This window comes from Pinus tabuliformis, chromosome 2_1 (assembly GCF_031772625.1).
Source record: "Pinus tabuliformis cultivar Carrire ecotype Pingquan chromosome 2_1, CPIR1, whole genome shotgun sequence".
NCBI lineage: Eukaryota > Viridiplantae > Streptophyta > Pinopsida > Pinales > Pinaceae > Pinus > Pinus tabuliformis.
The window spans coordinates 926,073,599-926,087,372 of record NC_142299.1 but is presented as its reverse complement, the minus strand read 5'-3'; the positions used below and the strand labels follow the sequence as shown (position 1 = coordinate 926,087,372).

General features: G+C 36.8%; 1 protein-coding gene across 4 annotated transcripts in view; it reads right to left on the bottom strand.

Moving 5' to 3' along the window:
• LOC149203684 (uncharacterized) overlaps positions 1-13,774 on the bottom strand; it is a 283,560-nt gene that overhangs the window by 49,802 nt on the left and 219,984 nt on the right. For all 4 annotated transcript variants that reach the window (XM_089403521.1, XM_089403522.1, XM_089403520.1 and 1 more), the window contains exon 15: positions 12,610-12,718. In XM_089403521.1, the coding sequence (XP_089259647.1) occupies positions 12,614-12,718 (105 nt within the window). In that variant the 3' untranslated portion in view covers positions 12,610-12,613. The remainder of the gene's footprint in view (positions 1-12,609; positions 12,719-13,774) is intronic.

The following is a 13,774-nucleotide window of genomic DNA, read 5'->3' as shown; positions in this document are numbered from 1 at the left end:
ATTGGAGGAGGGCCAAGCTGTGAAGGGTCAATTTTTGAAGGTTGGAGCCAAGGGAAACCCTCTCTGGGTTTTGGGCAAGGATCACATTCCTAATTTTATAGAATTTTCTGGGCAGATCTAAGGGGCCAAACAGGGGTCCCAACTCAGCCAATAGCTAGAGGAGCTAAGGGGAATTTGGGCCAAAATTTTGAGGTCAACATTTGGCCCATTCCTTTGTGGGTTATTTTGGGTATTTGGTGGAGAGGTCGGGGTTAATTTCCGTAATTTTCTAAGCTCCGAAGGTGGGGTTTCGAACAGCATCCTTGCAGCAAACAACACAGTTTCACAGGGGCAGCATAGGGCATCATTACAACGGTTATTGTGCCATCTGGGCTTGACATATTACCACCTGGGTTTGATCACGCTTGCCATTGAGGAAAGCCTAGGTGCACCACTTCAACATTATTGTACTTTTCTCCTAGATTATAATAAAATGGCTCAGCAGTTGGATATTCCTGGACTTTTTATGGGTGGGCACTGAATATTTCAATTTTATGGTGTTGTTTTTATTATTTTCTTTGCATAGCACTATTTTCCCTAGTTTGGAACATTACATTCCAGCAGCTTCCTTGGTTGAAAAGATTTTCAATCCCTTGATTTGCTTCATGTCATCACATCATCATCTCATGAATTCCATAAGTTGGAGTTCCTATTGAAACACTTGCTTTCTCTCTAGATTAATGAACCCTACGATGAGGATTCCATCAGAGAATTTTGAGGATCATTTATATCCCCAATTGGAAAATGTTTCCTTTTTTATTTGATGTATGATGAGCCTTAGATGACTCCTTTCTTTCCTTCAATGTCCACTGAGGTTCGCAAGAGCTATATATCCTACATATTGTTTGCCATGGATTTTTATCCTTCATGATCCCTATGGAGATGTTACATGCTCTTGTTTATAATGCTTCCATGATGCCATGATGCATCTTATTATCATTGTCATATCTTATAACACAATATCTACGAGCTTATAATAGAACCTTTTTGTGAGGGATACTATCTTACTCACAAGAGAGATTTGTTACTCCCTCTTTCCTTGGCCCTTTTCTTCAGCTTCCTCCATCTTTTAGTCATATGAGCTTCCAAAATCTTCCTATAGCATTGAATCTTAACTATACTTATTTTGTCTTGCTTGAGGACCAACTTTGCCTTCCTTTTCTGCACATGATTGAGTTCTTTTAACCTTCAATATTTTTTTCCATCAACTTGTCCTTCTCTATCTGGCATAGAGACCACAAGTTGTTGAATCAGGTAAACTTCTTATTCATGGACATTTGTTATCTTGATGGTTAGTGCATTATGGTTATCTTCCTTTCTAGGTCTTGTAGATGGAAGATATCCTACATCCTTTGATACCCTTTACTTTCATGTAGATCAGATTTCATGTGACCTTCTTCATTGCACCGTAAGAGAATGAGTTTATCATCTACATCACTTTGATGTCTCCAATATCCCATTTCATAAATTCAGAGGAGGCCTTTTGATGACTTCAGCTACTTAGAGGACTATGTCTATTCTCCTTCTTCATGCAAGGAATCTTGATAACCCATCCAATTCATAGAGTTCTAGAACCTTTCTTGAGACTTCCTTGCATTGTTCAGCACGAAGCACTACTGCCTTTTATGATATGTTGAGATTATTTGATTCCTTCACTGCGAGGGTATGGAATCAAAATCAAGAATTTTTAGAGCACTGCCATGATGTCCACCCGAGATGTCGCATTGTGTTCTCCTTCTTAAGTGATATTGTTGTAATGTATGTTGTGACTGTATATCTTTGTAACCTTGTTTCAATTCTCCTTACTGGAGTAGAACCTCGCTTGAGTTGACTAGCATGAGCAAAGATCTTTGTGGCCTTTGAGCATTGTTCAATACCAATCATCAAAACTGCTTAAGTCATTACGATTGTTGTGGTATGGCATGGGTTGTAATGACACCCAAATTTTGAGGCTAGCATTGAGATTGTGAAAGGTACTGTGTTTTCCTTTTGTTGTAGTGTGGATTAGGACTGCTCCTCGGATCTTCTCCAAGATGATAATCTTTGGCTTTCAGTTATCTTGCTTTGTAGTCATATTGATAAGGTTCTTGGTGACCTTTTTGATGATGACTGTGGAGAAAAGGTTCTTCGCTGATGTAGACTGCTTGTTGTAGACTTGATCCTTTATTCTTTCCTGCCCTTCCTTTGACTTCTGAACCTTAGTTCCGATACCATGTTGAAGAATCTAGGGCAATTAGTATTAGTAGGATTCTTCTAGACTTGATAACAATTTGTGGAGTGGGTTTACAATTTATCTTAGCTTGATCTTCTTCTTATTATTAGAGTGTGTGTTTGCTTCATCAAACCGCTACCAAAACAAAGAGACAAGAGCACAAGCTGTTTGGGTTTATGCCAAGGCCAAAACCTCTCCCTCTTGGAGAGGAAAACCCACACAAAACTCTTCTTATAGAGATTCCAGTTGACGAATACCAAGACCGTGACCCTTGACCTACTAGGTCACTCGAAGACCAAGACACCAATCCTCATCTTATTGTTGAGATCATTCATCAACACTATTGCTTCACCTTGATCATTATTCTTGTACCTTCACTGACATGATTGTTGTACCATATCTCCATTTTCACTTGGATCATAACTGCACTCTTACTGAGATCATCATCATGTCAAATAGGTCTCTATACTGACCTTGTCTTCATTGAGATCTTGACTGTGTTTATGTGATTACTGTGAGCATGCTGAGAGTGTATTTCATTTCAAGTATGCTGAGACTGTGAGTGCAACTGTGGGATCATCGTGATCCTCTTTATGCTGAGACAATAAGACTGAGATTACACCTAGGATGTATGTTGAGACAGTGAGGATTCCCGAGATCTTTCTCATCATATATATGCAAATACTGCTAGGAGATAGGTCCATCGAGACTGTGATAGTGTTCTTCCCTGCACTGAGATCTTCTTTACACCAAGGCCGGAATCATGATGACCATCCGAGAAATGTAGAGCCAATGTACTCACTGAGATACTATGCTTATACTTGACTGAGATTCTAAGCCATTGTACTTTACCAAAGTTGCAGCGTTGTCCGAAAATCCTTACACCTATAATGTGGATCTCTGTTTTGTACCCATACGAAGATCACCCTATCACAAACCTCTGAAAATCTTAGACAAGTCCGAGTTCTTCTCTGCTATTTTGCGGATACCCTAGCTAGGTATTTATAGTGGTTTGTCCACCATAAGTAGCCAACATGGTAGTGTGAAGAGGTGTGTCCGTTGATGCGAGCCGACATTTAATTTGTAGGTCGACATGACTGTGTTTGTACTTTGTACATCGTTTATCTTGCAAACTTCTTTGCTGAAGAATGGTGCTTGTCTTGGAGGGCTTCTTGACACTAGGTTGACCTATGTACATTACATAAATGCTCATAAAGAGATCTTTAACATAATCTTGACTCTTTGGCTTTACTAGACCTATGGAATGAGCAAGAAACTCCTTCATATAGTTTTATAAAAATAATATTTCTTTTTCTTGACAAGTACAAAGGTCAAAATTACATTGACAAATACCGAACCTAGTTACATTTTTCTTCAACACTATCCCCTTGTTCTAGGCCCTGTAGTTAGAGGCTCATTCTAGCTTGTTCTCTCCCTTCATTGAATTTGGCATATTGATATCTTCTATTCCTTGTGACTTGACCTTGGAACTCCTTATTCTCCTTTCAATAGATCTTCAAGATGCCTTTTTCTTCCTTTCACCTTAAGCTCTAATACCATGTTAGAAAACCGGAAAAGCAAAAAGATTTTCTTATATTGACAATTACTTGTGATATTATTATGTTCTTATTAACTTCTTTGTGTTCTTCCTTTATCTTCTTCTCATCAAGCAATTATCATAAAAAAAACATGAAGATCATGGACACTAGATGTAGGCACTCAAACAGGGCTAAAACACCCATATAGGGGAAAACCAGTCAGAAAGTCTTCCTTCAGTAGATTCAAAATGAGATAGACCAAGACCTTAGACCAACAGACTTTCCTCCTCCACCAAGTCAACCTTCCAAGATGATTTAGTAGTCTCTTCTTATCCAGCAACTTCAACCTAGCAACAATCCAAAAATTCAACTTCCCAGCTACAAAATTTCGACCCCAAGCGACAGAACTTCGGCCCAGCATCAGCTCTGCAATTTTTGGCCCCACTAGTATTAGAAAATCAGAAAGGAAGAAAAAATTTCTTGTTCTTGATAATTACTTGTGATGTTTCTTAATATTATGATTCTTTATATCTTCTTTCCTTTGAATTCATCAAACAATTACCAAAGCAACAGTACATAAAAAAATAGACACCAGACAATGTCACATGGTTCGGGTTCGAATTCGAATTTGATTACAATTAAGTTCGATTCGAGTTCGAATTTTTCGATGAGATTCGAATGAGGTTCGCCATTAGGTTCGTTCATGTATATAATTTTAAAAATATATATAATAATTAAAATTACATAAATCTTTTATATTCATTTATAACTAATATATATTTATAATTTTTATCATATACTATATCAATAAATTTATAATTTTTCATAAATATAAGTTATATTATTTTATAATATTGAAAATAACAATACCCTAATTTTGTTAATGTAATATAATTTAAAATATATTAAAAATAATTCTTGTAAAAATATATAATTTTTAAATTATGTTAACTTATCTTTATTATTATTATTATAATAATAATAAATATACATTAGCCTATTGTAATGCCTCATATAAGCTGAGTTCAATACATTGTAATGTGTTAACATATTGTATCGCTTGTAATACATGTACGTTGAGTTCAATACTACAGTGCATTGTAATACTTATAGAATTACAATAATGTTGACGCCTTATAATATAATGCTTTTAACACATTATAATGTCTGTACGCAGATTTCCATACTGCAATATATTATAATGCTTGTAAAATTATAATAATGTCAACGCGTAAGCAAACAAATTTGAACCTTGACTCGGAAATCGCACACAAGCTCATTGGGAGATTGGGACGATTATGTGGAACACTGTACAAGTTAGGACACAGCAGCAGGAACCGAACCTTCTTGAACCTAAACCTTAGGGTAGTACCAATATGAATGCCGTTATAAAATTAATGCACGCAGCAGGAATCGAACCTTCTCGAACTTTAACGAACCTTAAGATTTTTTTTTCAAATTCGACGAATTTCGGACCTCAACCTTTAGGTTCGATGAACCCTGTGACACTGACACCAGATGTAGGCACATGCCAGGGCAAAACCCCCTTCGAGGGGAAAGCCCAGTCAAGATAATTCTTCCTTTCAATAGTATTCTTTGAGACTCTTCACCCTAGACCAAGACCAGACCTTCCCTCCACACCAAGTCAACCTCCCAGAATATCGACCTCTTTCTAGCACCTTCAACTAGGCAGCAACTTACGACAACTAGCAGCTTCCAGCAATAGTGAAACTTGGAAGACTTCGATCTCCCAATCCTGGACATGAAACAAAGAAAGAGAAACACCAAAATTTCAATTTTCCTTCTCTGCTTAGACTTCCCCAAAATCGCATTCACTTCAGCTCTCCCGCAATAGACTTCGCACCTTTTCCCAGCTACAAGACAACTTTGCACTTCTTCCTAGCTACAAGAGAATTCGAACTTGTGTGTGAGAATGATGCTCCAAATGAATTTGATGAGCTTCCTTTTATAGGCTTCATGTGGAGTCGAATAGGGTCCTTAGGCTGACTTAATATTCTTCTAGGCCGACATGGTGTGGCGGTTACATAATTCATATTTGACTCAATACTTAACCTTTTTACATTATTCAAAAACCCAAGAAGGGTCTCTTCAAATGTACAATGATCTATGGACTCAGAATAAATCCTAGAAGTCCTCAATGGGGATTTTGATCTAAAACATGGTGACCCAGGCATGAAACCCATGCTTTAATAAGTCACAATAATAATAATAATAATAATAATTTTCCTTTTTCTTTTGACAAGTACATTAGATGATGACTCGAGTACATTATTGAAGACCGAACATAGTTACAATTTCCAACATCTAGCAGCTTCACACGTGTGAGAGAAACAGAGAAAGAATTTCGACTTCTTATGCTTGGGAGAGACCTCCTTCTTCTTCGCTATCCGTTTCCTCTTCTTTCCTTGAAATTCACAATTTTCTGGTCCCAGAAGTTTTAGATCAAACTTGTGTGGCTGACAAATGAGGTTGAGTTGTTGCCTTTATATAGGAGTTTCCGCCCCTCTATTTAGGCCGACTTGCCCAGTTTGAGGTAAACTTGGTGGAGGAGGCCTAATTGACCTATCTTAAAATAAAATAAATTTCTTCTTTGACAAAAGGAGCCCAAGAAGGGTCTTTTACATTTTGACATGGACAAGGACACTTGACATAAACCCTAGAAGCCTTCATTGAAGGATTTGACCTGAAAACAATTGACCCAAGCATGAAACCCATGCTTTAATAAATCAATTTCTTTAATAATAATTTTTTTCTTATTTCTTTTGACAAATATATCTCATTATGACTCAAATACAATTATGGAGACCGACACTAGTTACATTCTTCAACATGGGGTTGGAAGCCCCTAATTAGGCCTTTTGATAACCCTCCCATATATAAGCATGGTAACTTATTTATAAATCATAAGCTAGGAACACATTTGAAAATGACACTTATGTAAAGTACATTGATGCCTTTTGCATTAGATATGGCCCAATATGATACTCTTATGGTTATTACCTATGATGATGATCTTACTTGATTTTTAGAGTATGTTTCAAATGCTTGCTCCTAGGTACAACTGCCATCCCTTGAGAGATCATTTGAAACTTCTCTAATCCTTCAAAGAATATGTCCAATCCCATTTGATGACCATTCTAGGCACCACAACCAAGATATTGACCAGTTTATGAGGAGTGTTGACCTTGAGATGTATTTAGCACTAATGATGACCTTCTCTTCTCTCTTCAAAGCCTAGAAAGTTGCACATTGGAGGTGGGACACTACCTAGAAGATAAGTGTACCCCAAAGACTACAGAACACCCCTGGGTTGGCCTTTTACCTTCTTGATGGGCATTGCCTTGTTTTTGAGCTAGTTGGATGATGATGATGATTACTTGAGATCCTTCTAAGAGGGATGGTACACTTTTCTAGATGATGACATCATGCCCTAGACTTGTGATGTCCCCTTCGTGTGGCTTGGATTGATGGTGTGCACTTAGTTGATGATGACGAGGGATTTGTTTGATTATTTGAGACTTGTTGATGAGGAGATGGCCTATTGACTGAGCAGCACTCTTTTAAACCATTCCAGGCGCATTTTGATGGAGATATTCACTTTTAGAAGATGATGCCACCGTTGAAGGACATTGCTCCCACATGTGGGCTAGAAGGAAGCTTTTTGTTATGTTTTATCACTGAGATAGCTATATTTTAGGTTGGTTTGTGACTTAGTTAACTTGTAATCACATAATTTATTATTTTTAGAGATTTTAGTCAAATTTACTTCAAAATCGACTTGGTTTCCCTCATATGAATAAAGGGAAGTTGATTTGGAGAGGATCATTGTCACACTCATTTTACTCACTTGAGAGATAGTGTGCATTAGTTCTTTTTCTCTTGGATGCAATGGAGCATTGATCTAGTGAATTTTCTTCAGGAGAATATTGTGATTGGAGGGACTTTCTCTTGGATTAATTAAGTGATTCTATAGTGATTTTGAGCAACTTCATTGTGAGTATCTTCTTCCATTTTGCAATTGTTGTAAGAATTAGAGTTTCATTGAAAATTTCATCTTGATGTATTGAGTCTTTTATGGTTCTAACATCTCCTTTTGCAGAATTTCCCTAATTTCCATTAAGGAAATTTATTATAACTTGTTCATTTTCCTGTGAACCGAGCACCCAACAGTTGATTGACCTAGCAAATTACAGAACTACTGAATGAAAGCACAACTACACTCTTAACTTAATAAGTGAAAACAAAAATCACATTAGCCAATCTCAATCACAAAGACAATTACAAATTCTTCCAAATCAACAACCCTTCATTAAAAACTCAAAACTTACTTGGGCTCCCGTCCTGGGATAATGGCCCAACTAAAAAAATAATAGATTACAGTATATCTTGGATGTAAGTCGACAGATCCGGCCTTATATTGACCCTCAATGCCCTTGGCTGATTTGGATCTCCAAGCTCCCCTTTTTCACTTCCTCGGGCCCATCCCACTAGAGTGCCACACTCTTAACTGAGATGCCTCTTTCAATCTTGTGTTGTTGTATGGTTTGTCTTCTCCCTCTCCTTAACTTTTCTTTTATAAATTTACATTGAGCTAAATCCCTAACCATAATATCCAAAGCGATTAATGGTCAATATTAGATCTCACCTCACTTGAGATCATGGGTTGAGATTAAAACTTAATCACTTAAGTAATTATTTCACTTTTCCTAAGCTTACTTTAGCTCAATTAGCTAACATAATAATTATTTGCTTTCCTAAGTCAAAACTTAGGCTAAGTTACAAAAGCAATTTGCTCACACTAGAACAAGTGTCTATGGAGATCTTGGGCAACTTGTACACAACTAAAAACTTAGGCTTGTGTAAAAGTACTTGCCTGAGCTACAAACATCAACACTTCCTCTTAGTGAGTGAGGTACTTCTTGTTGGAAATGTAACTATGCTCGGTCTTCATAATTAATATTGTACAATTTGTAAAAGCAAAAGAAAAAGAGAAAATATAATTTTGAAAGCATGGGTTTCATGCTCCATTTTATTAGGTCAAGCATGTTCTTCATGTTCTAGGGTTAGTTGAGTCAACATTGTCCTTGTCATATGTATAAGACCCTTATGGGCTCATTGTAACAAGAAATAAATATTAAATTTGTTTTTAAAGTGTCATTTTTGGACTCCCAACACCAAGTTGGCCTTGCCAGTGAAGTCAGTGAAAAGAAGCCCATTCGATCACTCGAGATAAGTATATATTAGAGGAGAATTCGACCTATTGTGACATCACATCATCCAAGTTCGATCTGCACTTAGAATCAAAAGAAAATCAAGAAAGAAGGCTAAAAGACAAAGCATTAGAGAAATTTTGAGGTCTAAAATGGACCTCCTAAGGAATATTATAAAATAATAGTGGAAATAATACAATAATATTATTATATTACATCATCAAATTTTAGAGAGAAAAAACAAAACAAAAAAACAAAAAAAAACTACTTTTTCAACTCTTATTTTCAACTTATCTTCCTATGGTTTTACTCAAATTTCGAGTGGAAGCACTCGTTGGATGCAGAATTTAATTTTTCTTCCAAGGAGTACCCATGTTACATACTTTCAATGGACCTTGCAACACAAAAAATGAGAAATACATGAAAATGGGAAAGCTATTTAATAGAGGCCTTAGCATAAGGCTAGATATCAAGTGAAGAGGAGCTTCCTTGATCATTGGCGGAGGTCGAGATGTAGTCCAAGAAACACTAGTTTGAGGGCCAAGTAGGGTTACAAGCATGCCAGAATTTACACCAAGATCAGATCATTCATCCTCAAGTGGCAACCGAATAGAGAGAAGGGGTAGCAAGGAGCTTAGATGACTAGGGCCGAGATCCATGTGGTGGAGAAGAGAAGGGTTGCAGACCTGTGAAGAGGGTCAAGCCTCGAGAAGAGGAAGTCATGAGGCCTATTCTGCTCATGAAAAAGGCACCCTGAAGTCTCCATGTTCATCGCAGGTGAGAAGGGCTGGTATGGCAGAGCTAAGGGGTTGTTCCAAGCCTAAGAAGACAGCCACACACCCAAATCAGAAGCTTAAACTCTTGCTGTAGGTCACAGTGTCTTGGAAGAATGGCCAAAGGATAGATCCAAGCAGTGAAAAGGTTGTCAAGAGATCTGAAGCCTAGGAGGATTGTTTGCTGATGAGAAGAGTTGTTCTTAAAGCCTAGAACAGCAGATCTACAAGCCCTAGTTAGGGTCACATGAAAGAAGAAGAAATATGTACTATATGCACTCACATTCAAGCTGGAAGAAGGGTCGAGCCCCTTAGAGACTAGATCTCATACCTTGTGACAATGTCACTGCCTGTATGCTTGTCTATACGGTTGGATCTGAAAGTTAGGGTGGCCGAAATCAGTGAAGAAGAGTGTGGTTCTGGACAGAAAAGTATGGTCCTGTACAGTGAAGAATATGGGCCAGCGAGGGGCAGTTTCTAGGCTAGATGAGAGAGCCTAAGAGGGTGAGAATAAGATCTGTCCTGAAGAGAATAGGACAGAGGTGTTTTATGTGCCTTAGTTAAGGGCAGCTCCTTGCGTGATCAGTCAGTGCATCATATTGCTCAAATCTGAATAATAGAGGAAGGCTAGGAGGGCCTCTAAGAGCAGAGCCGACTTGATGGGTGGGAGGGTCGACTTGACAAATTGGAGGGACAAATGACACTTTAAAAATTAAAATTTTGATTCTTTTACAAGTGTCATGAACAACATGCCCTTTTACATTTTCTTTTGACCAAAACAAAGCATGAACATGCTAGAAAATAATAAGAATTTTTCTTCCTTGATTTTTACATAAAATACATATTGATACAAGTATAATGACAATTATGAAGAGCAGCCCCAGTTACAATTTCAACACTAAGGAAATACGCTTCATAAAGACAAACCCCTTGAGATATAATTACAATCATCTAATGAGATTGTATCTTATTTATCTAGACAATACCTTCATAAATTATGAAGTGATAATTCACCCAGGGCTATCTTATTGATCTAGATAATACTTTTATAAATTATGAAGTGATATTTCTCCCAAGGTAGGTCCTAGCTTACAGATTCAAATTTGGTCAAATCCTTTGATGTTGTTAGCCAAAATAGTGGTTAGTGATTGAGTTTCCCTTCATTCAAATATGCATGGTTAGCAATGGTGTTACCTTCCATTCAAATATTTCAAGAAAGATAGAAACCCATCAGATTTTCCTTGAGAAAAAAGGTGATGTACTGAATTAAAATAGATAAAGTTAAGCTTAGTTTTCAATTTATAAGTAAAAGGGTCTCTTAAGGTCACATCTTTTGGTGAAAAAGGTACAAGTTAAAAGTTGCATTGAACATCTCCATTTTGAAAGTTCTAGAAGAAAAAAAAAGTCAATTAGAAAAAGTAAGAAGAAGCCTTGTTGCAGTCATGACGTATTTATTCAACCAATGATGAGTACAGGGAAAAATTGAATCAGAGGAAATCCAAAGTGAATTTTTTGAGGAATCTTTTGAAACTAACTATTTGCAAAATGAAAACAAGATCCCTAATCATGAAATTGATCACTTAAAATTTGAAGTAACAAAATATTGACAAATGATTAGGAATTGCCACAGAAAAAGCAAGATCTCAAGAAAAGATTTGACAAAGTTTTAACACACAATGATAAGGAAATCACTCTAAGAATTTAAAGTCAAACCTTATCAAAGCTAAACATCAAAGCACATTGCAATATCAATTCCAAAAGTCAACAAAGAGACATATCAATTGAATTAAGGAATTCTCAGTGGTAAGGCACAATATGTGGACAAAAATTGTCTATGAACTCAATTAGAGTTAACAATGAAATGGTTGCCACTGATGAAATTTATCAATTCACAAATCAATGAAGTATCTAAAGAAGATATATCGAATTGAAATATACTTAAATTGAGATTAAGAAGAAGCAAGTTACTTACATATCTTATCGTCATCCTAAACACAAACTTGACTACATTAACCAGTTAACTCCCCAATGTCAACATCACTCTAAATGAACACAACACTATCCTAAGTTCCTAACATTCCAAAGAATTATTATTCCAATACAACTTGGAGCCATAATCAAACATATAGTTGGAGTTGCAAAAAAAGTTCAATTCAGTAGTCTTATAAACAGACAATCCCCAAAAAAATCAATCTAAGGAGGATTGATCCCTTTACAGTGAGAAGGTTTTTTAAAGCTTTAAACATTTTTTTATCTTATTTCTTCAGTTGTTCAGAGGACAAAGTATCTTGAGGACAGGTGACATGTTAGACCTAATTAAATTACTTGTGCCTTTAAAGTTCCATGTCCCTTAACAAAGCGTGTTTTTAGAATTTTCATGTATCTTATGCACTATAAATATGCAAGTCTTCTTGATTATATGTCATCTCTTGTATCATTCATACTGTATTAGATATCCTTTTGTAATTGGACATTACAATTATGGGCCTCTTGTGCAATTTTTTTGTGATTGCTTTGGTAATGAACCATTCAATAGCCTAGGGTAAATCACAAGAGTTGATGCAATGACTTGTGACTAGGTGTTATGATACTGATAAAGTGGCGAGTCCATATTGATAGAAATAAATGCTTACATAACAACTAATTCAGAAGACAAAATGTCCAAAAAACTTGTTCAAATGAAAGCAAACATCTTTCAATAATTTTGTGGTAACACAAACTTTCAAATCATTCATTGAATTCAATTGAATATCTCTCCATTTTTTGTGCTTTTGCATATTTATTCTTAAGAAATTATGCATGAAAATAAAATTTACCTGGTCAATTGGGACCTTGTCGTGCTTTTTCCACAAGCTCCTCGGTGGTTACACCCATTATTTCATTTACACGCCTTATAGACGGGATGTAGACTCTTCCCAGTGAATCCTGCGTATATTTTAATATCAATCAATTGTCCAATAGTAAACAGTAAACTTTGACTCAAATATGAGATGGCAAGACAAGAATGATGAAAGGCCTAAAAAAGCGAGCATGTATCAAGTAGAAGAATGGAATGCAAAAATGGAAAACATATAATAGAATAGGAATAATTACATAGAAGGATTTACATATTAGTGTATAGTTTGTTGAGCTATGGTGTAGTGGTAACAACCAGTGTTTTACGAAACGGCCGGGTTGACTCCGAAACGGCCGTTTCGGACCGTTTCCATTGCCAAAACTGTGACTCGGCCCATGACCCGGCTCGGCTGACCGAGTCAGCTATGACTCATAGCTGACTCGGTCAACCCGGCCGGGTCCGTATTGACTCGGCCGAGTCAATGAATCCGCGGCTGGGCAGCGTTAAACAGGTTTTTAAATCACTTTTTTGATGTTTTTTGTTAAAGGTAAATAGGGTTTGTGGATTCCAAAGGGTAATGGAATATTGTTAAATGCTTTTGGGGTCCATTTCCCCCTCCCAAACTCTATTTAAGACAGCCAAATGCTCTCATTTCACTCACAGCAGTCTTATGCATTTGAGTGAGAGTCTTCTTTGAGAGTTAGTGAGCAGTTCTTGAGCTTGTTTTGGAGCAGCAGTGAGGAGTCTTGGAGGAGCATTGTAGCTGGAGTGAGGAGCTTCTTGGGCAGCCATTTGGAGCAGCATTGAGGAGCTGATTCTTGGAGCAAGCTTGAGGAGGCAGTTTGTGCCTGGAGGTATTTTTTTCCACCTCTATAAATCTGTTTTTACTTAGTAAATTTTAGGTGCATATCAAGATAGCTTAGAGAGTGTTTTTAGTCAAATAAATGAACATTGAATCAATTTTTTTTTTTTTTTTCATTTTCAGATTGTTTTCCTAGTCAAAAAATGGCACCTAGAGCAAAAGATCCTGCTTGGGCATATGTTGAAATGGTTGATAATGAGATGTGTTGCAAGTTTTGCCATAGGAAAATTAAGTCAGGTCCTGGGGGGATTCATAGGCTGAAACAACACTTGGCAGGGATTAA